At 44.9% G+C, this 25727-nt stretch overlaps 1 protein-coding gene across 4 annotated transcripts in view; it reads left to right on the top strand.

The window, feature by feature from the left end:
- Positions 1–25727, top strand: part of LOC137334583 (SLIT-ROBO Rho GTPase-activating protein 1) — a 200841-nt gene that overhangs the window by 120986 nt on the left and 54128 nt on the right. For all 4 annotated transcript variants that reach the window (XM_067999367.1, XM_067999366.1, XM_067999365.1 and 1 more), the window contains exons 5-8: positions 11787–11963; positions 14576–14704; positions 20286–20507; positions 23381–23482. In XM_067999367.1, coding sequence (XP_067855468.1) covers positions 11787–11963; positions 14576–14704; positions 20286–20507; positions 23381–23482 — 630 coding nt within the window. The remainder of the gene's footprint in view (positions 1–11786; positions 11964–14575; positions 14705–20285; positions 20508–23380; positions 23483–25727) is intronic.

Raw genomic sequence — 25727 nt, 5'->3', positions numbered from 1 at the left:
TTTTTTTAGTGATATTGGCCAGGACACACAACACTGTATTTCAAAAGTAATCCGTTGCCTATAAAGCAATTTGGGACAACCTGAGGATGTGATGAGGCACGTTATAAATGCAAGTTCATCCTTGTATAACAATGTGCCATTATTATAGTGTGTATGACTGTGACATTTGCTGTTTGCCCTATTACTATCTGCTCTGTCTCTACTATGTTTGTCTCACACTGTCTCGTTTATGTGTTGCATCAATATTGTATTCTTGTCTCTGCTATTCTATTATTTTACTCAATTTTTAATCTCACTGCTGTATTATGGTAAGCCTTTCTTGATTTTATTTTTATATGCAGCCACTTGTCCTTTTTGTAGTGGTGCATGCCATCATTGTACAATCCAGTGTTTTCATGTTTTATTTTAGTTGACTCACTCTCGCTCCTCTCTCCATCTGGCTCCCTCGCTATCCTTAGCTCACTGTGTGTTGTACTGCTCGATAGATTCTGATTTAGATTATCCCTATTTATATTATGTACATCACACGTAGTTTTTAAACATCGGCCGTGCCAAATGGCAACCTGGGAGAGCGTCATTGGGAAGCCGAATTGTTGTGGGAGGTGTCGAAAGAAAGCCTCCAGGAAACTTCCGGAGGTTTGGAGGGCCCGCAATAAAGAATTGTTGCGTTCAGAAAAAGATGACAATGTTGACAGCCTTGTGGATCAAAGGAGTTTTTCGGGCTGGAGGATCAAGGATTTGCAAAAGTATTGGACACTCCATAGCTGGATTCATAGAATGTACAGCACAGAAACGGGCCATTTGGCCCAACAGGTCTATGCCTGTGTTTATGTTCCACACGAGACGCCTCCCATTCTACTTCATCTAACCCTATCAGTATATCCTTCTATTCCTTTCTCCCTCGTGTACTTATCTAGCTTCCCCTTATATGTATCTACGCTAGTCGTCTCAACTGCTCCATGATATTCAAGAGCTGTCCATCACACAGCTTGATAGCTTCTTCAGAAGTGTCATTACGGATGCACCGCGATTGCTCTTTTTTTGTTGTTATTGCCCAGTAACAAAATTTGCCTTGTGCAAAACTGTCCATTTTAAAATTGGTAAGTATCCGCCATTTTGTTAAAGGGCAAAAAATGGTTAATAAAGAGGAAATTATAGAGCACTCAATCACAATTAGTTTGTTGAAACTCTGTCATGGTGAATCTACTTTTCTTGTGATTTTTTTTGTTATTATTTTCATAGAATCATAGAATGGTTACAGCACGGAAGGAGGCCATTCGGCCCGTCGAACCCATACCGGCTCTCTGCAAGAGCAATCCAGCTAGTCCCACTCCCCCGCCCTTTCCCTGTAGCCCTGCAAATTTTTTCCCTTCAAGTACTTTTCCAATTCCCTTTTGAAAGCCACATTTGATTCTGCCTCCACCACCCCCTCAGGCAGTGCATTCCAGATCATAACCACTCACTGTGTTTAAAAAAAAGTTTTTCCTCATGTCGCCTATGGTTCTTTTGCCAATCACCTTCAATCTTTGTCCTCTGGTTCTTGACCCTTCTGCCAATGGGAACAGTTTCTCTCTATCTACTCTGACTAGACCCTTCATGATTTTGAACACCTCTATCAAATCTCCCCTCAACTTCATCTGCTGTAAGGAGAACAACCCCAGCTTCTCCAGTCTTTCCATGTAACTGAAGTCCCTCATCCCTGGAATCATTCTAGTAAACCTCTTCTGCACACTCTTTAAGGCCTTCACATCTTTCCTAAAGTGCAGTGCCCAGAACTGAACACAATACTCCAGTTATGGCCGAACCAGTGTTTTATCAAGGTTCATCGTGACTTCCTTGCTTTTGTACTCAGTGCCTCTATTTATAAAGCCCAGCATCCTGTATGCTTTTTTAACCGCTTTCTCAACCTGCCCTGCTACCTTCAACAATTTGTGCACATATACCCCCAGGTCTCTCTGTTCTTGAACCCCTTTTAGAATTGTACCCTCTAGTTTATATTGCCTCTCCTCATTCTTTCTACCGAAATGTATCACTTCGCACTTTTCTGCGATAAATTTCATCTGCCACGTGTCCACCCATTCCACCAGCCTGTCTATGTCCTCTTGAAGTCTGTCACTATCCTCCTCACTGTTTACCACACTTCAAAGTTTTGTGTCATCTGCAAATTTTGAAATTGTGCCCTGTACACCCAAGTCCAATTCATTAATATATAGCAAGAAAAGCAGTGGTCCCAGCACCGACCCCTGGGGAACACCACTGTATACCTCCCTCCAGTCTGAAAAACAACCATTCACCACTACCCTCTGTGTCCTGTCACTTAGCCAATTTCATATCCATGCTGCCACTGCCCCTTTTATTCCATGGGCTTCAACTTTTATGACAAGCCTATTATGTTTTTTTTTATACATTCATGGGACGTGGGCGTCGCTGGCAAGGCCAGCATTTATTGCCCATCCCTAATTGCCCTCGAGAAGGTGGCGGTGAGCCGCCGCCTTGAACCGCTACAATCCAAGTGGTAAAGGTTCTCCCACAGTGCTGTTAGGGAGGGAGTTTTAGGAGGATTTTGACCCAGCGACGATGAAGGAACGACGATATATTTCCAAGTCGGGATGGTGTGTGACTTGGAGGGGAACGTGCAGGTGGTGTTGTTCCCATGTGCCTGCTGCCCTTGTCCTTCTAGGTGGTAGAGGTCGTGGGTTTGGGAGGTGCTGTCGAAGAAGCCTTGGTGAGTTTGCTGCAGTGCATCCTGTAGATGGTACACAGTGTAGCCACCGTGCGCTGCTGGTGAGGGAGTGAATGTTTAGGGTGGTGGATGGGGTGCCAATCAAGTGGGCTCCTTTGTCCTAGATGGTGTCGAGCTTTTTGAGTGTTGTTGGAGCTGCACTCATCCAGGCAAGTGGAGAGTATTCCATCACGCTCCTGACTTGTGCCTTGTAGACGGTGGAAAGGCTTTGGGGAGTCAGGAGGTGAAAGTCACTCGCAGAATACCCAGCCTCTGACCTGCTCTTGTAGCCACAGTGTTTATGTGGCTGGTCCAGTTATGTTTCTGGTCAATGGTGACCCCCAGGATGTAGATTGTTGGGGATTCAGCGATGGTAATGCCGTTGAATGTCAAGGGGAGGTGGTTAGACTCTCTCTTGTTGGAGATGATCATTGCCCGCACTTGTCTGGCGCAAATGTTACTTACCACTTATCAGCCAGCTCTTGCTGCATGCGGCATGGACTGCTGGCAATTTATCAAACGCCTTTTGGAAGTCCATATGCACAACATCAACCGGATTGTCCTTATCGACCCTCCCTGATACATCATCAAAAAACTCAATTAAGTTAGTTAAACTTGATTTGCCTTTAACAAACCCGTGCTTCCTTTCCTTTATTAATCCTCACATGTCCAAGTGACTTAATTTTGTCCCGGATTATCATTTCTAAAAGTTTCCCCACAACTGATGTTAAACTGACTGGCCTGTAGTTGCTGGGTTTATCCTTACACCCTTTTTTGAACATGGGTGTAACATTTACAATTCTCCAGTCCTCTGGCACCACCCCCTATCTAAGGATGATTGGAAGATTATGGCCAGCACCTCTGCAATTTCCATCCTTCCCTCAGCAGCCTAGGATGCATCCCATCTGGACCCGGGTGATTCATCTACTTTAAATACAGCCAGCTTTTCTTGTACCTCCTCCTCTTCAATTTTTAATCCATCCAGTATCTCAACTACCCCTTCTGTTACTGTGACTTTGGCAGCATCTTCTTCCTCGGTAAAGACAGGTGCAAAGGACTCATTTAGTACCTCAACCATGCCCTCTACCTCCATGCGTAGATCTCCCTTTTTGGTCCATAATCGGTCCCACCCCTCCTTACTACCCGTTTACTGTTTATATGCCTATAGAAAACCTTTGGATTCCCTTTTATGTTAGCCGCCAGTCTATTCTCATATTCTCTCTTTGCCCCTCTTATTTCCTTTTTCACTTCCCCTCTGACCTTTGTTTTCAGCCTCATTCTGACTTGTATTATCAACCTGACATCTGTCATACGCCCCTTTTTTCTCTCTCTCTTTCTCTCTCTCTCTCTCTCTCTCTCTCTCTCTCTCTCTCTCTCTCTCTCACATCATTCAGGGAGCTCTGGCTTTAGTTGCCCTACCTTTCCCCCTCGTGGGACTGTACCCGAACCAGCTCCTCTTTAAAGGCCGCCCATTGTTCAATTACAGTTTTTTCTGCCAATCTTTGATTCCAATTTACCCGGGCCAGATCCGTCGTTATCCTACTGAAATTAGCCGCCCTCCAATTAAGTATTTTTACTCTAGAGTGCTCCTTGTCCTTTTCCATAGCTAATCTAAACCATATGATACTATGATCGCTGTTCCCTAAACGTTCCTCCACTGACATTTGCTCCACTTGACCCACCTTATTCCCCAGAACCAGATCCAGCAATGCCTCCTTCCTCGTTGGGCCAGAAATGTACTGATTAAGAAAGTTCTCCTGAGCACACTTCAGAAATTCCTCCACCTCTTAACCCTTTACACTATTACTATCCCAGTCCATATTAGGACAGTTGAAGTCCCCCATTATCACTGCTCTATGGTTCTTGCACCTCTCTGTAATTTCCCTGCACATTTGTTCCTCTATATCCTTCCCACTAGTTAGTGGCCTATAGAATACTCCCAGTAGTGTAATGGCACCTCTATTGTTTCTTAACTCTAACCAAATAGATTCTGTCCTTGACCCCTCCAGGACATCCTCTCTCTCCAGCACTTCAATATTCTTCTTAATCAATACTGTCACACCCTCTCCTTTCTTTCCTCCCCTATCTTTCCTGAACATATTGTATCCAGGAATATTTAGTAACCAATCCGGCCATTTTTTGAGCCAGGTCTCCGTTATCACCACAACATCATATTCCCATGTGGCTAATTGTGCCTGCAGCTTACCAACCTTGTTTACTAGGCTGCGTGCGTTTACACACATGCACTGTAAACCTGTCTTAGACCTTCTTGTATTCTCTCTTAGTCTGTTCCCACCTAATACTGTACTATTTCTTACTCTAGTGCTATCTGTCTCTCCCAATCCTTTGTGCACCTTGTTTCTCCTTTCCAATGCTACATCCTGGTGCCCATCCCCCTGCCAAATTAGTTTAAACCCTCCCCCACAGTACTAGCGAACCTCCCCGCGAGGGCATTGGTCTCAGCTCCGTTAAGGTGCAACCCGTCCGGGCTGTACAGGTCCCACCTCCCCCAGAACTGGTCCCAATGCCACTGGAATCTAAAACCCTCCCTCCTGCACCATCTCTCCAGCCACACATTCATCTGCTCTATCCTCCTATTTCTATGCTCACTAGCGCGTGACACCGGGAGTAATCCTGAGATTACTACCTTTTGAGGTCCTGCTTTTTAATCTCTTTCCTAGCTCCCTAAAATCTACCTGTAGGACCTCATACCTCTTTCTACCTATGTCATTGATACCAATATGGACCACGACCACTGGCTATTCACCCTCCCCCTTCAGAATGTTCTGCAGCCACTCCGTGCCATCCTTGACCCTGGCACCAGGGAGGCAACATACCATCCTGGAATCACGTCTGCGGCCGCAGAAACGCCTCCCTGTTCCCCTAACTATTGAATACCCTATCACTATTGCTCTCCTGACCTATCTCCTCTCCCCCTGTACAGCTGAGCCACCCATGGTACTGTGGACTTGGCTCTGTCTGCACTCCCCAGAGGAACCCTCTCCCTCACCAGCAATACCAGTTTAGAGAGCGAGATGCACTCGGAGGACTCCTGCACTACCTGCCTGGTTCTCCTTGTCTGTCTTTGTGCGTATAAATTTTATGCTAAATACGGTGAGTGATGGTAGTTTTGGGGGATTCAGCACCTTCTGCCTTGAGCACATGGGATTGGCATTAAGCACTTGCAGGTCAGGTACAGCACAGTTAGATGCAGAGTGAGGTTTCCTCAATTCACTCGACAACACCCGGCCTCAGCTCCAACCTGAAAAGACCACTCCCTTACTGCACCGGTCTGGTACTTGCCACACAGACATTCTGCAGTCCCTCTGAGATTACTGATGTAGTACCAATTAGTGATAACCTGGGGCCAGCTTTATGCCTTGGACCCGTGCCCACTGAGAACTGGAGTGAGACTACCCAAGCTTATTAAACGTAGGACCCATGCAGCCAGAGACTGTGAGCTTTCAGAATGTCTTTAGGATTTCTTTTTGTCTTGATAAAATACTAGATGTTTTACCCTCGGCAAAACTGATTCCTTTCGCAGAAATAAATCTTCCTTAATTTAAGACAAAATGCACCGTGACAAAGCTCCTCACCCCTACACTCGGGCCTCTGCACAACTGCTGGTTGAACCAGTACTGGAAGAATGGTGCACGTACTGCACTCAAAATAAATTGCTACACTGCATTTCCAGTTTGTAATTTGACACATGACAGCAAAGAAAATTGTACCTGACGGCGTTTTAAAATAGCTGTGAAAGGAAGTTAAATACAAGAGGCATTGGAATGGAGGGATGTATCTAATGGAATGTAACGGGGGCGAACATTAAACTGGGAGGGAGGGGGGAGAAGAGGAGATCACGGGGTGGATTTTACCTGATCCTGTAACTGGGCGCACTGGATCTCCTGGGCGCACTGAAGACAGGAAAACAGAGGGGAGGGGTGCATACCCGAAAGGCGTCCGGCCTGATTTTGTGTCCATCAATTTTAATGGATGGAAAATCAGGCCGTGCCCCCCTAATGGGCACACGTTCCTCCCCCCCCCCCAGCTAAATTTCCTGGTATTACTGCTCCCATGTGATCCAACACCCAGGCGCAGATCCATCAACAGCAACAACTTGCATTTATATAGCACCCGTGAGTATTAAGCACATCCCAAGGCACTTGGAAAATGTCCCCCTTGATTTCACCCAGCAATTAATCTGCTATCCTAAAGAGTATCGTGTTGTCTTTAAATACCACTTGGGACGTTGAAAACTGAACTTGTATTTCACTTTTTGCATGGGGAAGACTTACCGACCCGAAAAGGCCATTCCCTCACCTACCCGTGTGGTGTTTTCCCATTGACCACTCGAGGCCATTCTAGTGGTCTCTTCAATGCATTGGCTGTGAAGCACTTTGGGACATCCCGGGGATGTGACAGGCTCTATATAAATGCAAGTTCCTTCTCCCGCTCTAGTTTGTATAACATCTAGTTCCACAGGGAATATTGTTTTGGTGAAATTACTCAACGCGCAACGGTCAAACGCCGCAGTAAACGTGCGGGAGGTAAAGTTAAAGCTCCAACTATAACTCCAGCTGGTTGTGCAACTAGGTCAGTGAACAGAGCTCATCTGTGGTGCTGGTACTAGAGTACATTACTTGAAAATCCAATATGAATAAACAAATACACTGGATCTTCTATCTAAGGCTGTGTACAGGAGGGAGCGTCTTAATGTGTATTCTCTATTTATAAAAAGGATATAGGGGCACTGGAGAAGGTGCAAAAAAGATTCACAAGGATGATACCAGAACTGAGAGGATAAACTTACCATGAAAGGCTTAACAGGCTCTTTTTTTTTTCGAGGAAAAGAGAAGGCTGAGGAGTGACCTAATAGGGGTCTTTAAAATTATGAATAAGTTCATTGTAGAGAAGAAGTTTCCACTTGTGGGGAAGGCCAAAACTAGGGGCCATAAATATAAGGTAGTCACCAATAAATCAAATAGGGAATTCAGGAGAAGCTACCTTTCCCAAAAAGTGGTTCGAATGTGGATCTTGCTACCACGTGGGCTATTTGAGGCAATTAACGTAAATATATTTAAGGGGAAGCTAGATAAGCACTTGAAGAGAAGGTTAAGCTGATAGGATGGGATGAAGAAGGCATAGGCCATTCGGCCCAAATGGTCTGTTTCTGTGCTGTAGATTCTATGTGATTCTTTGTACTTGAGGTGGAGATGCCGGTGATGGACTGGGGTGGACAAATGTAAGGAATCTTACAACACCAGGTTATAGTCCAACAGTTTTATTTGATATTAAAAAAACATTTGGGTTCTGGTGAGCTGTTAGCATACTCAAAGTAACATGCTGGCTGAGAAGTTTAAATTTTTCCTCAAATGCTGGGTATATTGAGAATGTGCTTACTGATTCAGTGGGCAAACTTCACCATATCTAGGTATTGGTTTTGTTTCACCCATTTAAAGTGGTGCATTGAATTGTGACATGTTTAAATCAGTCTGGAACACTTCACAATTGCAGGTAACTTGGTGATGGGGTTGTGCTTGGGGTAGATAGGCTCCCGCTCCAGTGACCACATGCATTGGCACAAGCTACCTGCCCACCATCTCGTCTAAAAGAAAGAACGAAGTTGCATTTATATGGAGCCTTTCACGACCTCAGGACGTTCCAAAGCGCTTCACGGCCAATGAAGTACTTTTTTCAATTGTAATCACTGTTGTAATCTAGGGGTTGATACACTGCTCAGGGGAGGGGGAGCAATTTTATACTTTACAAAAAAATTGTGAAAAGACATTTGGCCCGAACCTAATTGGCTCCAAACAAGTTCTCGCCAGTGCTGTTCAGAATGCAATGCACATTATGTAAAAGGAAGAACTGGCATTTATATGTCATTTGTTCATGTTATCAGGATTCTCAAAGTTCAATGAATTACTTCTTGAAGTGTAGTCACTGTTATGTAAGTAACCATGGAACCAACTTTGTGCACAGCAAAACCCAACGCACAATAAATGAGACACATGACCTGTTTTTGGTGGCATTGGTTGAAGGAGAAATATTGGCTAGGACACTGGGAGAGTTCCCCCACCCTCCTTCGAATAATGTCAGGGGGGTCATTGATGTCCACCAGCTGGGGCAGCAGCTCAGTCGCTACAACTGGTCTTGGTTAACCCATTGCCAGGGAGGGGCAGATCAGCGCGGGCTGCTGCTCCTGATCGACCCCCGGTGACCGCCGCAGGACGATGAGTGCATGTCGGTGTCAGGGCGACAACAAGTCCAAGCTCAGCCAATGATGTATCCGCAGTCAATTAATCTGTTTGAGTCTCCGTGCCAGGCTCAGACTTGAAGTCTGGCCCATTAGGTGAGGTATCCGAGAGCTGTTGTACTCCAGCAAAATTAAAGGCCCCATCAGGAGGGAGCAAATTGGTGGAGGTGCAAAGGAAGAAACACTTTTCAGGCCATATCCCTTTTTAAACCAATTAAAATAGAAATCCATTAATTGTTCTTGAACCCGCTGCAGTCTGGTCACTATAAATAGTATCTTGGTACTCTAGTGTCTTATTACAGTGAAACATTTTTAAATAACCTTTTAACACTGAGGCATGCGTTTATATAGAATGGTGCATATTAATTACTGCAGCGCGCGTGCACTCGAAAGCTGTTCTGAAATAAAATTCCCTAAAATCGTTCATATACTGAATAAGGGCTTTACTTCGTCAGGAAAATATTCATGTAAGATGCCCTGAGAGTGTTGGAGTTTTCTGTGAAGCAAGGAGTTTCTGTCACTCACAATCCTCCTTTCAACTGTAAAAGTGATTCCTGTTTCCACTACTGTTTCAGTTATAAAATTGTTCTTAAAAAATTAATCGGGCCTTTTCCTGTGAGAATACTTAATGCAAGTACACTGAATTCTTGTTTGCGTTATTTTAACACGGGCATTAATTTATATTGAATGAGTTAACGCCTGCATTAAAATCGCAGAGAGGAGAATTTAGTGACAGGCTATTAAACGATAACCAGAACAACAACAACTTGCATTTTTATAAGGCCTTTAACATCGTAAAACGTCCCAGGGCGATTCACAGGGGCGTAATCAGACAAAAAAATGACACCGAGCCAAGGAAGGAGATATTAGGACATGTGACCTCTTGGTCAAAGGGGTAGGTTTTAAGGAGTGTCTTAAAGGAGGAGAGCGAGAGGTTTATGGAGGGGATTTCAGAGCTTAGGGCATAGACGGCTGAAGGCACGGCCGCCAATGGTGGATCAAAGGAAATCAGCACCGATTGTGATTTATATACCTTAAAACAATTTGAGAGTCTAGTACAGTATATTATAAGTGTGCTCACCTCCTACCTCAATCCTAAATTAATCACTCAAATTTATTCCTTCACAGAAACAAAGGAAAATCAGGCCAAGTCCAAGTTTTAGATAGATTGGCTTAATTTTTAACCCTCATTTCACTTACTGAAATAGTGGAGTTCATGTTAAGTCAGTCAGCTGGTTAACTATAGAATACATCAAAGTGCTGTGACTAACTATACCAGCTGATTCCAAATTCTTTAAATGGTCGATTTAGTAACAATCAAGTGCACACATATCCAGCCCATAAATCTCTCGAATTAGCAGATAAATCAGAGTATCAAGATGCGATCCGACTCTAAATTTAAACTGTAGAATCCTAAGCAAGGGTCACTTACTGCACCCTGATTGACTGAAGCGTCTCAATACCGTTTTAGAATGAAAATACGATGGCAAATTGAAAGCAATTAGACTTGAAGCAAACTATATTACATTGTGTACTTAAAATCTGAGTGCCATTTTATGTTGGGATATTTGTTTTATTATCTTGCTCTGTACCTTGGCGTGGGCCCATGGTGTAAGTCAGTGGTTTGTTTATCTTAGTTAATGGCTTGTCTCCTATGACCCATTCGTATGTATTTGCCCTGTATAAATATTTTTAAATAGCATTATTAGTCACCACTGTGTCCGAGATTCTGTTTGAGCCCATACACATCGGAAAATGTTTAGACATTTTAATAATGCTAATGCTGTCTATAAAAGGCATGTTAAATGGTTGATTTTGTAGGGCAATTCCTGTGGGAGTGAATGTGTCACAATACTTGTGGCAGAAAAATCTGCTAAAGAAAGACACACTTGCATTTATATATCGGCTTTCATGACCTCGGGTTGCCCCAAAGTGCTTTACAGCCAATTAATTACTTTTCAAGTGTAATCACTGTTGTGATGTAGGAAACGCGGCAGCCAATTTGCACGTAGCAAGGTCCCACAAACAGCAATGAGATAATCTGTTTCAGTGATGATGCTTGAGGGATAAATATTGGCCAGGACACCGGGGAGAACTCCCCTGGTCATCTTCAGATAGTGCCATAGGATCTTTTACGGCCACCTGAGAGGGCAGACGGGGACTGGGTTTAACTTCTCATCTGAAAGACGGCACTTCTGACTGTGCAGCGCTCCCTCAGTACTGCACTGGAAGTGTCAGTCTGGATTATGTGCTCAAGTCTCTGGAATGGGGCTTAAAACCATAACCGACTGACTCAAGATGAGAGTGCTACCCACTGAGTCAAGATTGACACCTTCAATGAAGGATAACCTATCATTAAAAAAACTATTACTAAACACATCCTGTGAACAATTATATCCTATAATGGCAAAACCAGTTACTCAGGTCACATCATGACTGGAGGTTTTGTATTCCATCAAATCCTTCCATCTAGTGACTATTGGTTATGAAGATAATCTAGTACAGTTAAATTTATATGGTTTGGCACTAAATAGAAAAACACAAAACTTAACAGCTTAAATTGTTAACTTGGGGAAATCCCAAAAGAACAAAGATTGGCTTGTTGATATTTGTGTGCATTGATGTATGAAATGGTTCCTACATTACAACAGTAACTGCACTTCAAAAGTACTTCTTTGGCTGTAAAGTGCTTTGGGACGTCCTGAGGTTGTGAAAGGCGCTATAGAAATGCAAGCTTTTTCTTCTTTCTTTCCGTTTGAAGTGATGCTTCATTTTGGTTTCCTCACCACCTACTTGTCACCATCGCAGGTCATGAAGACGTACCACATGTATCACACCGAAAGCATCAGCGCAGAGAGCAAACTGAAAGAGGCCGAGAAGCAGGAGGAGAAGCAGATCGGGAGGGACCCTGTCTTCAGTATCCGGCTGGAAGAAAAGCACCAGAGGCGAAGCTCAGTGAAGAAGATCGAGAAAATGAAAGAGAAGGTAGGAGAGCGCCCAACTGTCGATGTGAGTGGAGGGGGAGAGGGGAAAGACAACCGTACTCGAGGCCCTTGCGTTTAAATGGGACGTGCTCCCCTCTGAGCAATGCAAACGTGCAGCTCAGCAATGTTAACAACGGAAATTTCACCTCAGTGTTTAATCTTGGCCCATGTGCTTGACACCTCTTGTGCACCATCCATCATTCCTGCTTGGCTAATGGTTTTAAATACGTTCTTTTGTAAGTTAGCTTTTTATTCTCCTTTTAGAGCAGTGAAGGTTAAGGGGAGATTTGATAGAAATGTTCAAAATCATGAAGGGTTTTGATAGAGTAAATAAGGAGAAACTATTTCCAATGGCAGGAACATCGCTAACCATTGGACACAGATTTAAGGTAATTGGCAAAAGCAACAGAGGTGAGATGAGATTTTTTTTTTAACGCAGTGAATTGTAATGATCTGGAATGCACTCCCTAAAAGGGCGGTGGAAGCAGATTCAATAATAACTTTCAAAGGGGAATTGGATAAATACTTGAAGGGGAAAAATTTGCAGGGCTACGGGGAAAGGATAGGGGAGTGGGGCTAATTGGATAGGTCTTTCAAAGAGCCGACACAGACACGATGGGCTGAATGGCCTCCTTCTGTGCTGCATCGTACTATGATTCAGGGTGCTCAGTAGTCTGTGTTTGTCTAGTTTTATTGCATGGAGGCCATGGATTTGCCTGAATTAACCATTAGGACTGATTTTAAGTGCACACACACTTCAAATCCTCTAGATTTTTTTTTGGTGGGGGGTTTTCATAAATGTAATTTTTTTTTCTATTTTGAAGAAATATTCCTTTCTCTTTTTCCCCCCCCCCCCCAATCCCTTGTTTTCTGCCGTGTTGTGGTCTTCCTTGACTACTCACTTCCTGAAGTCTACAGACAAGCAACCAGGCCTCGCCCCTTCACTAATACTGCCTTCCAGCAGCACTGCAATAGGAACAGGAGCAGGCCATTAAGCCCCTCGAGCCTGTTCCGCCATTCAGTTAGATCGTGGCTGATCTGTATCTCAATGCCATTTAGCCACCTTCGTTCCATATCTCTGCCAGTACAGAAGGAGCTTGACTGAGTTTCTCTCCTCCACGTCACTGTGGCTGACCAGGGCATTCAAGCTTGCATTCTCTCACTGCCTTGACACAGTGCGCTGATACTCCACTCCAGTGTGTTTTCCGACGTTTTAAAGTTTGTTCTAATTGCTTCTGTGCTGCCAGAGAATTCAGAGCTTGGCCTCCATTTTGAGGTGCCCATGCCAACAGGAATGCAGATGCAGCTCACTGGCAAGTGTACCAACCCTCCTGTCGGTAATTCTAAAACTGTGGACTGTTCTTAACAATGAAAGACAATATGTGGACCAAGGTCCTGGTCTTGGTGTTTTTTTTTCCCCAGAATCTTCCGTTATGATTTTGTACCCAGAGCTTGGGGAAAGGGATAAGTAACTGTGTTGAATGAAAAGTGTCAGATCTGTCCTGCTATTGCCTCAACTCCCCTTGCCCCTTCTCCTCTGATTTCACTGCCCTCCTGTCCTCCTAAACCTCTCCCTCCATATAAACTCTCCTCCTCATATCAACCTCCCCCCCCACCCTGCTTTGACCTTGCCATCTCCCATGGCTTCTCTACTCCCATGGTCTTGATTTAATGACAAGGCCATCTCTGACCACTTCCTCGTATTCTTCACTACCCCCCCCCCACCCCATTCTAACCCCCCTTCTTTCTGCATTCGCCCCTGGGAAAAGAACTCTCCCCTTCCCATCGCTCATCAATGGTGGCCGTGCCTTCAGCTGCCTAGGCTCTACGCTCTGGAAATTCCTTCCCTAAACCCCTCCACCTCTTCACTTCCCTCTCCTCCTTTGAGACTTTCCATAAAACCTACCTGTTTGACAAAAGGTTTTGGTCACCCCTCCTTGTGTTTCCTTCTTTGGCTCGGGCATCCACTTTTTGTTCCTCGGCCATGAGGCATTTTTCTACGTTAACGGCTCGTTATAAATGCAAGTTGTTGGTCTGTATCCTTTGAATACGTGCAGTGCCACCTCTCTAGTAGCGAAAGGGGGAGGAGAGTCTTGGGGATCCAGGGTTGGTCCAAAATGCCTTGGCAACTTTTCTGGTGTGTAAAAGGCCAATTTGTCCAAATGCACGTTTACCAGCAGGAGCCTCGCTCGTGGGCCCCGTATATTGGAAAATCATTGGGGTTGCCGCCCCTAATATCGGCCCACGTGACGCATCAGCCCAGCAAGTCTGGTGTCTGACGCAACTATGATGGTCTTCATGTTGATAAAGCCCACCATCGCTCGGTGTCCAGGTGCACACGTAAGAAATGTCCACTTGGTTGAGCTACCTGAGGCAGGACACCATTGACCCTGTAACATTGTACAACTCTCCGCCTGGGGTAATGTGTACTTGAGAAACCAGCCCCCGTTGTGTCTAATTGGAGTAGCGACCGGTGAAAATGTATTGATCATTGCTGTATCCGAAGTTCCTATGTGTGCACTGTTACAGTCTTTGCCCTACGAACCATTTATTAACTTTGAGCCTTTCCTTTAACCCTGTTTTTTTTCCCCTCTTTCTTTGTTTGTGGGGTAGCGTCAAGCCAAATACTCCGAAAATAAGCTGAAGTCCATCAAGGCACGAAATGAATACCTGCTGACGCTGGAGGCTAGCAATAATTCTGTTTTCAAGTATTACATCCATGACCTTTCAGATGTAATTGACGTAAGTACATAGAAGACAGAATTTGGGGAAACTGAGATTAGGTGGGTTTGATGTGTGTCGACATTCCAGCACTGAACTATGAAATATATTTGAAGCCATATACCATAAAAATGACTTCCTAATATAAATAAATCTTGATCCAGTCTTAATTTATGCCACTCTTGTCTGCAACCCTGGTTATAAGCAGGACCTTCTTTAGCTCTATTATACATGATCTGACACCTCCCTAATGAACAGGTATATCTTGTTTTGGAGCAAAGGAGCCTTGAGCTGATGAAAGCACAAGATCCATCAGTCAAATAAATATTGCCTGAAATGAATTTTGTGCTTTAAGACCGGGGGATTGGGGGGGAAGCGACTTAGAGGGAAGGGGGGAAAATGACCAGAGGTTGCACGTTATACATTTTTTTTTCCTTTCTCTACCCCCCCCCCCCGCCTCCTGAAGGCATCGGGCTATGGTTCTTACAGGCATCACCTGCTCTCTGGTGTCTCGCCCACACAGCTGTTAACTCTTGACCGTGAACGTTAGTCCACCATGGGAGACGTCACAGACGAGCCAGATCCTGGCCTCACCTGTCCTCCACGTACGCACACTTGCAAAAAAGCTACCAATTATGTAGCTGAAGGAGAGGAACGGCCGAGGCTATCTCAAGCCTTTTTCTAACTCGAGTGGTAGGGTGTGAGTTGACCAGCAAGTTACTAGTCCCAGCTGCGCTATGATGGAGACATGCTGAATGTATCATTCCTGCAATTCTCGAAGCAGCTTAATGAGCAATATTGGTGGAGGCCTCGAAACAGTTTGATGTGCTGACTGGGAATCGTCATGCGAGAGGAGCACTGGGGGGGGATAGAGGAGACATTATAATAACTGTACTAAAGTGCATGTACCTATTTAATTTCTCATGAAGCTCTTGGGCTCAGCCTCCTGTTTTTGTTGAGCGGGTTTTTAAAATTTTTGAAGCAGCTTTGCTTCCCGTTCAGTTTTTTTTTTTTTTGTCCATTGAATGTGTTGCACTAGCAAGTAAAATAATGTGAAGTGATCACAACTCCACGAAGAAAGTCATTTTTGCCGTGATCAAACACATGAACATGTTTGGTGCCATTTCCTATGATTGCTGCATATGGCTAGTCCTTGTTTAGTCTGAGAAAGAAAGACTTGCATTTATATAGCGCCTTTCACAACCTCAGGACATCCCAAAGCGCTTTGCAACCAATGAAGTACTTTTGAAGTGCATTCACTGTTGTAATGTAGGAAACGCGGCAGCCAATTTGCGCACAGCAAGATCCCACAAACAGATACTGACCAGATAATCTGTTTTAGTGATGTTGCTTGAGGGACAAATATTGGCCAGGACACCGGGGAGAACTCCCCTGCTGTTCTTCAGAATATGCCCCACCTGAGAGAGCAGACGGGGCCTCGGTTTAACGTCTCATCCGAAAGATGGCACCTCCAACACAGTGCAGCTCTCCCTCAGTACCGCACTGGAGCGTCCGGAAAAGAGGTAACGTTCCCAGAATAAATCCACGTTTGAGGTCGGACTTTATGGCACCCAGCTGCCCTCAGCCACCTCCATGATTCGATCAGCACATTTTGTTTTTGATTGCACCCATTTTAATGAATTGTCTGCAATTAACCAGCTCCAATATCAGCAAGTGACAGAATAATGTGAAGTCATTTTAAACACGCAACAGTGTGTAAAAATAGAACTAATCTAGGTCCGTCTTTAAACTGGTTCCAAATTGCTGATGCACACATTTCTTTTTACATTCTATTCTGAGGAGTCGCTTTAATCCGATAATTGCGATTGGTGCCGAGGTTCATGGCATCCAGTCAAGAAGAATGGAATCATAATGATAGCAGCTCCGCTATCAATAAGAGCTTTGTATTCTGCCTGTGTCATGAAAAGTTTATAAAGGAGGCGATTGTGTAGTTTTGGAAATAAATCTCTGCTTAAAAACGATTAACAGCAAATTGATTTCCCGATTATAGATGAGCAGGCTGCCTTAAAGTTGCAGAATTCTATTCTCCAAAGAAGATTGAGGGGCTGTCTGATCGAGGTGTTTAAAATGTTAAAAGGACTCGATAGGTAGGGTAGATGGAGAGAAACTCTTTCCTCTGGTGGGGGAAATCAAGAACAAGGGGCAGGATTTTAACCGTGAAAAACGGGTGGGTCGGGGGCAGGGGGCGGCATTGAAAATTACAACAATTTTCAGACCCGCCTCCAACCTGCCCATTTCCAGTTTTCACTGGGGCGGCACGAGGGGCGGGTGACCAACCTGCTTCCAGGAGGCGGGTTGGTCACTAAAACCTTTTCAAGGAGGCTGCGGGCCTCCATTTTGAAAGGATTTGCGATTTTAGACTCCGGGGGCCGGGATTCCCGGGCCTTCTCCTTTACGCTGCGTGAGAGGGGGCGAAAAGGCCCGAAACTGTGGGTAAGTGCCTTTTATAGCACAGCCTGTAGGCCCAGAGGAGCAGGAGTGCATTCCCCAGGCCCAGCAAGCCTACCTGCAGTGACCACCCCCACAACGAACGCTGATCCAGTCCTGGTCCCTCTGTCCCCCCCGCCCTCAGTCACTGACACCTGATCGACCTCCCCCCACCCCTTCCCCCCCCCCCCCCCCCCCCCGACCATGAATGACCTCCACTGACTGACTGCCCCCCCATCCATACAATCTAAGACTTATCTTTTCACATCCTCTTCCTTGCTCTGCTCCCAGCCTGTGGTGAGGTGAGAGTGACTGCCCTTGACATCAAGGCAGCATTTGACCGAGTGTGGCACCAAGGAGCCCTAGTAAAATTGAAGTCAATGGGAATCAGGGGGATAGCATTCCAGTGGGCTGGAGTCATATCTAGCACAAAGGAAGATGGTAGTGGTTGTTGGAGACCAATCATCTCAGCCCCAGGACATTGCTGCAGGAGTTCCTCAGGGCAGTGTCCTAGGCCCAACCATCTTCAGCTGCTTCATCAATGACCTTCCCTCCATCATAAGATCAGAAATGGGGATGTTCGCTGATGATTGCACAGTGTCCAGTTCCATTCGCAACCCCTCAAATAATGAAGCAGTCCGAGCCCGCACGCAGCAAGACCTGGACAACATCCAGGCTTGGGCTCATAAGTGGCAAGTAACATTCGCACAGGACAAGTGCCAGGCAATGACCATCTCCAACAAAAGAAAGTCTAACCACCTCCTCTTGACATTCAACGGCATTACCATCACCGAATCCCGCACCATCAACATCCTGGGGGTCACCATTGACCAGAAACTTAACTGGACCAGCCACATAAATACTGTGGCTACAAGAGCAGGTTAGAGACTGGGTATTCTGTGGCGAGTGACTCACCTCCTGACTCCCCAAAGCCTTTTCACCATGTACAAGGCACAAGTCAGGAGTGTGATGGAATACTCTCCACTTGCCTGGATGAGTGCAGCTCCAACAACACTCAAGAAGCTCGACACCATCCAGGACAAAGCAGTCCGCTTGATTGGCACCCCATCCACCACCCTAAACATTCACTCCCTTCACCACCGGCGCACAGTGGCTGCAGTGTGTACCATCCACAGGATGCACTGCAGCAACTCGCCAAGGCTTCTTCGACAGCACCTCCCAAACCCGCGACCTCTACCACCTAGAAGGACAAGAGCAGCAGGCACATGGGAACAACACCACCTGCACGTTCCCCTCCAAGTCACACACCATCCCGACTTGGAAATATATCGCCGTTCCTTCATCATTGGTGGGTCAAAATCCTGGAACTCCCTTCCTAACAGCACAGTGGGAGAACCGTCACCACACGGACTGCAGTGGTTCAAGAAGGCGGCTCACCACCACCTTCTCAAGGGCAATTAGGGATGGGCAATAATTGTTGGCCTCGCCAGCGACGCCCACATCCCGTGAACGAATTTTTTAAAAAATCAGACCGGCCTGTTGGACGGCAAATCAACAAAAAAAGATTTTAAAACGTCCTTACGTCAAAATCATAATGACGTCCGTGAAACCAGTACTTCCAGGTTTCCCGTCTGTGATTCGACCACCCTCGCCCCCCCCCCCCCCCCCCACCCCGGCTCAAAGTCAAAACCCTGGCAGAGGAAGCATAATTAGAGTTCGACCATTTAGGAGGGAAATCAGGAAGCACCTTTTCACACACAGGATAGTAGGAATTGGAGTAGGGCCATTCAGCTATTAGAAATCTGGAACTCTCATCCCCCAAAAGGGACAGTTGGAGCTTTCAAGGCTGAGATTGATAGATTTTTGTTAGGTAAGGGTATCGAGGGATATGGAGCTAAGGCGGGTAAATGGAGTTGAGGTACGGATCAGCCGTGATCTAATTGAATGACGGAGCAGGCTCAAGGGGATGAATGGCCTACTCCTGTTCCGGTTTAATCCTGAAGGGTTTGACCTCTCCGTTCCCCCTTGCACAAACACTGCCTGAAAGGGTGGTGGAAGCAGATTCAATAGTAACTTTCAAAATTTTCATAAATACTTGCAAAGTAAAGATCTGCATGGCTATGGGGCAAGAGTGGGGGGAGTGGGACTAATTGGACAGCTCTTTCAAAGGGCGGGAACAGACCATGAACACCATTGCTGTATTAGGTATTTGATAGGATTTTAATGAAGACACTGATTCTGTGCAATTGTACGGTGGGTATCGTGGTAGAAAATAAAAGGAGAGTCAAATACTTAGAATAGTAACTGCAACAGGATAACTAAAACACGCAGTGAGTCTCTGAAGAGAAACCATAGAGGATAAGCAGAGAAATTAGAACTAATGATGGATGATAAAAGGCCACTGAAACTCGCCAAACCAGCACATCAACTGTCCCGTTATGGCGTCCAATTGGATTGTATATAAAATATTCAGAAGAATGTTGAAGGAAACCAAAATTGAGACACATTGAATGCATCGCGGAAAAACATTGGAGAATTTTTCAGAGACTCCATCCACTCCCTGCGCCGAGTCTCGCTGAGATTAGAGCACCCAGTGTGTGGTGCTCCCAATTTTCTGCTCATTTAAATTAAGGGAACAGAGTTTTGAAAATTTACTCACTCTTTCTCCGTTTCCCCCCCCCCCCCCCCCCCAAAAAATAATAATAATTGAGGAAAGGAATTGACTGGTTGTGACATTTACATGAGAGCCTAAGCTGTTTGAAATGCATCTGATTTAAAGCTTTATTGGATTTTTAATACCTACTATTTATTATCGACAGTTTCCATCGCTAATGCCAAGTTGACCAATCCTGTTGTGACTTTAGCCTAAGTATTGAGTTCTTATTTTAAGTAGTGGTTTGCCTGCTGATGTGGTCTGCAGTTTGAAAGCTCATTCATGATACCGCAGACATCAGTTTGTAGGGTGTGTATTGGATGACCTTTTCAAAATAGCTCACATTTTCAACATTTAGCCCTCTTTTTGTTTGAAGTGACTGTCTACTTGACTTCTAAGATTATTGCTTGAAGTGAACGTAAGAAAAGTGACCTTTCATACTGCAGCATTGAGTAATGAGGTCTTAAAACTGTTTAAGAGTACAGCTACCGAAAATGGGTTTGAATTTTAATGCCGTTTCTTTCTCTCCCGCCGTGTAAGTGCTGTGATCTGGGGTACCATGCTAGCCTCAACAGAGCCTTGAGGACATTTCTGTCTGCGGAATATAACCTGGAGACCTCCAGACACGAGGGTCTGGACATCATAGAAAACGCTGTCGACAACTTGGACCCTCGTAGCGACAAGCAGCGGTTTATGGAGATGTACCACACTGCCTTCTGTCCACCCGTGAAATTTGATTTCCAGCCACACATGGGAGATGAGGTAGATTTTCTACTGGCGTTCGACGCAGCTGATAACGTCTCGTGTCTCTGTGCTTTTCTATGAATGTCGTGCCTGTGAAACCGATGCGCTTGATGGAAGACTTATTTTTGAAAAGTAATTGGGTTATCCTGTAGCCCTCGTGGGCCTGTCTCCCAGCCAGGTAGTCACGGAGCTGCCCGTCCCCTTCAGATCCACCAAACCCTGTTGGAAAGCACGCAGTTACAAAAAAACGCCAGGAGGTCCGTGGGCGGCCGGTCCGCCGGGTGAGACCGCACAAAGGCGGCCAAGCAGGCAGTTTAAATTTCTTTCTGGCAGAGGGGTGCTGGGGAACCCCCAGTCCCAGAACCCACACACTAGGCTCTAGTATGTGCCGGGCGCCCAAGGTGCACATCTCGTGGCAGGAGAGCCTATATGCTAATAGGGTGACCCTCCCCTGACCCGATGAACTTTGGCAGGATCAGGGTTGGAGGTCACTGGCGAACAGGTTCTGGTATTTACGCCGGAATCGAAGGCCCGTGGGTTTTTTTGGCCCTGCTGGTCTTTTTGCGTTGGTGGAGTGAGCAACCAAACAGTCACCTGCTACTTTCATTAAGTGTGCCTTTACTCTACAAATGTAAGGAGTCTTACAACACCAGGTTATAGTCCAACAGCTTTATTTGGAATCACAAGCTCTCGGAGCTTTCCTCCTTCGTCAGGTGTGTCTCACCTTCTCACCTGACGATGGAGGAAAGCTCCGAAAGCTTGTGATTCCAAATAAAGCTGTTGGACTATAACCTGGTGTTGTAAGACTCCTTGCATTTGTCCACCCCAGTCCATCACCGGCACCTCCCACATCTTTACTCTACAAGTGTAGCATGAGTGCGAAATGGCTTCACTTTGCGCTGATCCTGCAGCTATAGAGTAAACGCAGCCTGAATCCAGAGCCCGAGCCCAACCTGACTGAAGGGAGTGAGGTGAGATTCCCCGGAGGAGGTAAATCTCGCTCCAATTCGCTTCTGAGTCAGTTTGGGCCCTAACACCTGATTTGCACTCCACCGACTGAAACTGCTTCTCACTGACGCTAAATGTGGCAATTTCCAGGTGCAGTGGGTTTTTTTTTTACATGAACTGTGTCACATCTGAGTTTGTCAGGACAGCTTCTGCTAAAGAATGTGCCTCTTTAAAGGAGAGCAGTTACACATTTTGGATTGCACTCTGAGCGTAGTTAGTGTGTTGTGAGGCTTTGTTGTTGTGTTCCGTCAATATTCTGCTTTACACTACCCGTTTTTAGAAAATTAAATCAAAAGCTTATTTCCTGGAAGCTGAAACCTCTTCAAGCTTCAAAAGAAGTACATAAATATTTAAAGCTACAAAGAGGACACGGCCTATTTATCAAAGAAAAACATGTCTGAATGTAATTGTCTTTGGGTTTGCACTTAACTGAACAAAGTGAAAATCGAACAGCACCGACAGCCATGAAAGCACCTATGAGTCATAATTTGTCTTGTGTTATTATCCTGCTGGGATTTTGTCGGTTATATAAAGGACTGCAGATTTTTTTTTAAAACTTTTTATTTAGGGCTGGACTTTCTGCCATTTGTCGATGAATAGGTCAATGACAATCTAACCTTTTAAAGTTTTCCATTGTAAAAGGGAGTGTTAAGAAGGGTAACAGTTTATTTCATACAATAAACCATAACTAGGGATACAGTAGAGCGTTCAACATAATTTCAGCATAATCATACATACAAAAAGCCTTGATGATCTATCCAGTACGACAAGGTGCAAAGCATCTAGCAGGCCCGAACCCAGACCTGTTGGATGGAGTGATGGATACCTGGCCTAATAACCCACGGGTTATATTTTTGTCACTTACTTTTGGCATCAGGTAGTCCCAGGTCATGTGCATAACATGATAAAACAAAAGCAAACTGGCCTTTTATCTCTCTGGCATCACGACTTAACCCATCCATCGAGAGGCTTCCAGTTTTGGGACCACCGCGAATTTGACTTTTCCCATATCAACGCTCCCCGTGGACTCGGAGTAAGATTTGAGCTGAATTGTGGCCGTTTGTGCTGGGAGTCCTCACCCCAGTGGGGCTTAGGCTGAGATGCCCAAACTCATTTCACACACAATCCTTACAGCTAGCTGAGGGAGGCCATTTTCACCCGATCAAACTGGGTCACAGTCAGTGGGCTACACTGTGCCATCCAGCTCCCTCCCTCTCAAAGAAGCATTGAAACAAAAAGCTTGATCTGATGTAGATTAATAAAGCCAAGGCAAACTTTTTATGATAGCATAAGCCACCCAGACAGCTTTTAGATATATGTGCCAGGAGGAGAGGGGGGGAACGGCACTCTTGGTAAATACACAGTCCAGTGTGAAACAAAACCATTCAGACCAGATAGTTTGTCCCCTATTCTGTGATGAGTTAACTAATCTCAGCTAGGGCAACAATAGAGGTGCTACAGTTGGCACAACAGGGCTATAGAGAAGGAAAATAAGGCAGGATTCTTGCTCTTGATCAGTATTTAGTAACCCCTGTTGGAAGGTGCATATTTATGGACCTCATTGAGGACTGGATGGATGGTTCAGCGAGGACAAGATCCAAATCAGTTACAATCTCCTCCAGAATCAGATACGCTGCTGACACTTTGTCCATGCTGAAAGATGAAGGATGCCTACCTGGACCAGGTAATGGAACGTGGCTAGTACCTGTGCAATTGTCCTTGAGCGTCGTTCAAAGTCTTCAGAAGAGAGTGAGGGAAATGAGAGAAGAATGCACAGTTGGCAAGTGCTTACGTTATTAATTTGCCTGAACAGCCTTAGATGCGTTTTTATTGGTATACGATATAATTGGAGCCTAACAGTGATATTTTGATTCCCTTAATAGGTGTGCCAGGTTAGTGCTCAGCAGCCCGTGCAGGCTGAGTTAATGCTGCGATATCAGCAACTGCAGTCCAGACTGGCTACCCTGAAGATTGAAAATGAGGAGGTGGGTTAACACAATACACTGAGGTAAACGGCAAGGCATTTTTCCTCCACGTTGCTTTATCGTTTTTTTGTTCCTTTTATTAAAACTTAATCCAACAGTGACTGCCGAAATTCCCTTTAGAATATGGAAAAAGATGCTTCATAAAATTTAGGAGAATATTCAGTACTCTCCCGGCATGTTTTGCAATCTCGCCTTAATTATAGACATCTGGAGAGATGGCCAGAGATTTATTGTGAATAGGGCTATGTTTTTCTCTGCTGGTTGCCAATTTTAGCAAAGGAAGTGGACTTGAGTATGTAACTTCTTCCCAAAAATGAGCAAGCAACGCAGAATATATCCAATAGTGTTGATTGCACGGTCTCTGAGTGGGTTGGATCTGGGTGAAATTCCATTAAATTATCACTGGCACCATAATTTTACAGATGTCTTCTGTTAAAGTTGCGATTTGCAAATGCACACACGGGACTGGGAGATTGCTGATCCAAATTGTAGGAAAAGTCTGCGTTCAAGCTATTTGACCTCCCATAACCTTCGTTATCCCGATGGTATTTGGGCTTTGTTTTTTCCTGCTCTGTTTTATTTCGCAGTTTTATGAAAAGGCTTTTCTCTTTCTTTTTTTCTCTCTCTCTCTCTTTCTCTCTCTCTCTCCCTACCACAGTCCAATCACCACCCCATTCCTGTCGTAAAAATAAATGCCACGGAACATTTTCAGCATTGAGAAAGATTATGACACAAGCCTGTGGTGTTGCTCAGAATCTGCTTAGTGCTGTGGTTTGGCTCAGTTTCCAGTGCCTCGCCTTTGGACTAGAAGGTTACAGATCCAAGCTCAGCTCCAGGGAATTCAACTCTTATTAGCGACACGCCCTGCGTTAATAGTTTTCTCTGCTGTTGGAGGAATATCATTTGGTTGATAAACAGATGCTCAGCCCTGCTGGTGGACAACAAAAAAAAAAGACCATACGGAAATCGCAAAGACTAGGACACACATCCCCTTCCCCGAATTGAATGGTCCCCTTAAGACTCAAATATAAATCGGATCATTTTGTATGAAATGCCCTGGTTCTATTGGGGCATCTACCAAACATTTCAGAAGATTCCATTTCCTTCCCAGTCTCCCAGGTAACCAAGGATGCAGAAATGATGTGAAGCCAAGTGTCAGTTGGTAGCACTCTTGCCTCTGAGTCAAGGTTGTTGCTTCAAGTACCACAACAGGGCTTGAGCGCATGATCTAAGTGAACACCTCAGTGCTGTGCTGAGGGAGTGCTGCATTGTCAAAGCTCCCGCCCTTCGGTTGAGACATTACACCAAGGACCTAGCTGCCTGTTCCAGTGAATGTTAATGATCCCATGGTACTACTCAGAGAAGAAGAGGGACGAGTCAACCAGCAGTTTTAGAAACCAGCAGAGGATGACCAAAAGAAAATTGATAAGGAGGGAGAAAATAGAATATGAGAGTAAACTGGCAAGAAATATAAAAACAGATTGTAAGAGCTTCAAGTATGTAAAAAGAAAGAGAGCAGTGAAAGCAATCGTGGGTCCCTTAGAGGCCGAGTCAGGAGAAATTATAATGGGGAATAAGGAAATGGCAGAGACGTTAAACAAATATTTTATATCTGTCTTCACAGTAGAAGACACAAAAAATATACCAGAAATAGTGGGGAACCAAGGGTCTAATGAGTGAGGAACTTAAAGTAGTTAATATTAGTAAAGAAAAAGTGCTGGAGAAATTAATGGGACTAAAAGCCGACAAATCCCCTGGACCTGATGGCCTACATCCTAGGGTTCTAAAAGAGGTGGCTGCAGAGATAGTGGATGCATTGGTCATGATTTTCCGGAATTACCTAAATTCTAGAACGGTCCCAGTGGACTGGAAGGTAACAAATGTAACCTCGCTATTCAAGAAAGGAGGGAGAGAGAAAACAGGGAACTATAGGCCAGTTAGCCTGACACCAGTAGTCAGCAAAATGTTGGAATCTGTTATTAAGGACATGATAACAAGGCACTTGGGAAATCATAATATGATTAGGCAGAGTCAATATGGTTTTATGAAAGAGAAATCATGTTTGACAAATCTACTGGAGTTTTTTTGAGGATGTAACTAGCAGGGTAGATAAAGAGGATCCAGTGGCTGTCGTATATTTGGATTTTGAAAGGCATTCGATAAGGTGCTACTCAAAAGGTTGTTATGCAACATAAGGACTCATGGGATTGGGGGTAATAAATTAGCATGGATGGAGGATTGGTTA

This window comes from Heptranchias perlo, chromosome 18 (genome assembly GCF_035084215.1).
Source record: "Heptranchias perlo isolate sHepPer1 chromosome 18, sHepPer1.hap1, whole genome shotgun sequence".
NCBI classification, from domain to species: domain Eukaryota; kingdom Metazoa; phylum Chordata; class Chondrichthyes; order Hexanchiformes; family Hexanchidae; genus Heptranchias; species Heptranchias perlo.
This window is presented reverse-complemented; position numbering and strand designations above follow the sequence as displayed.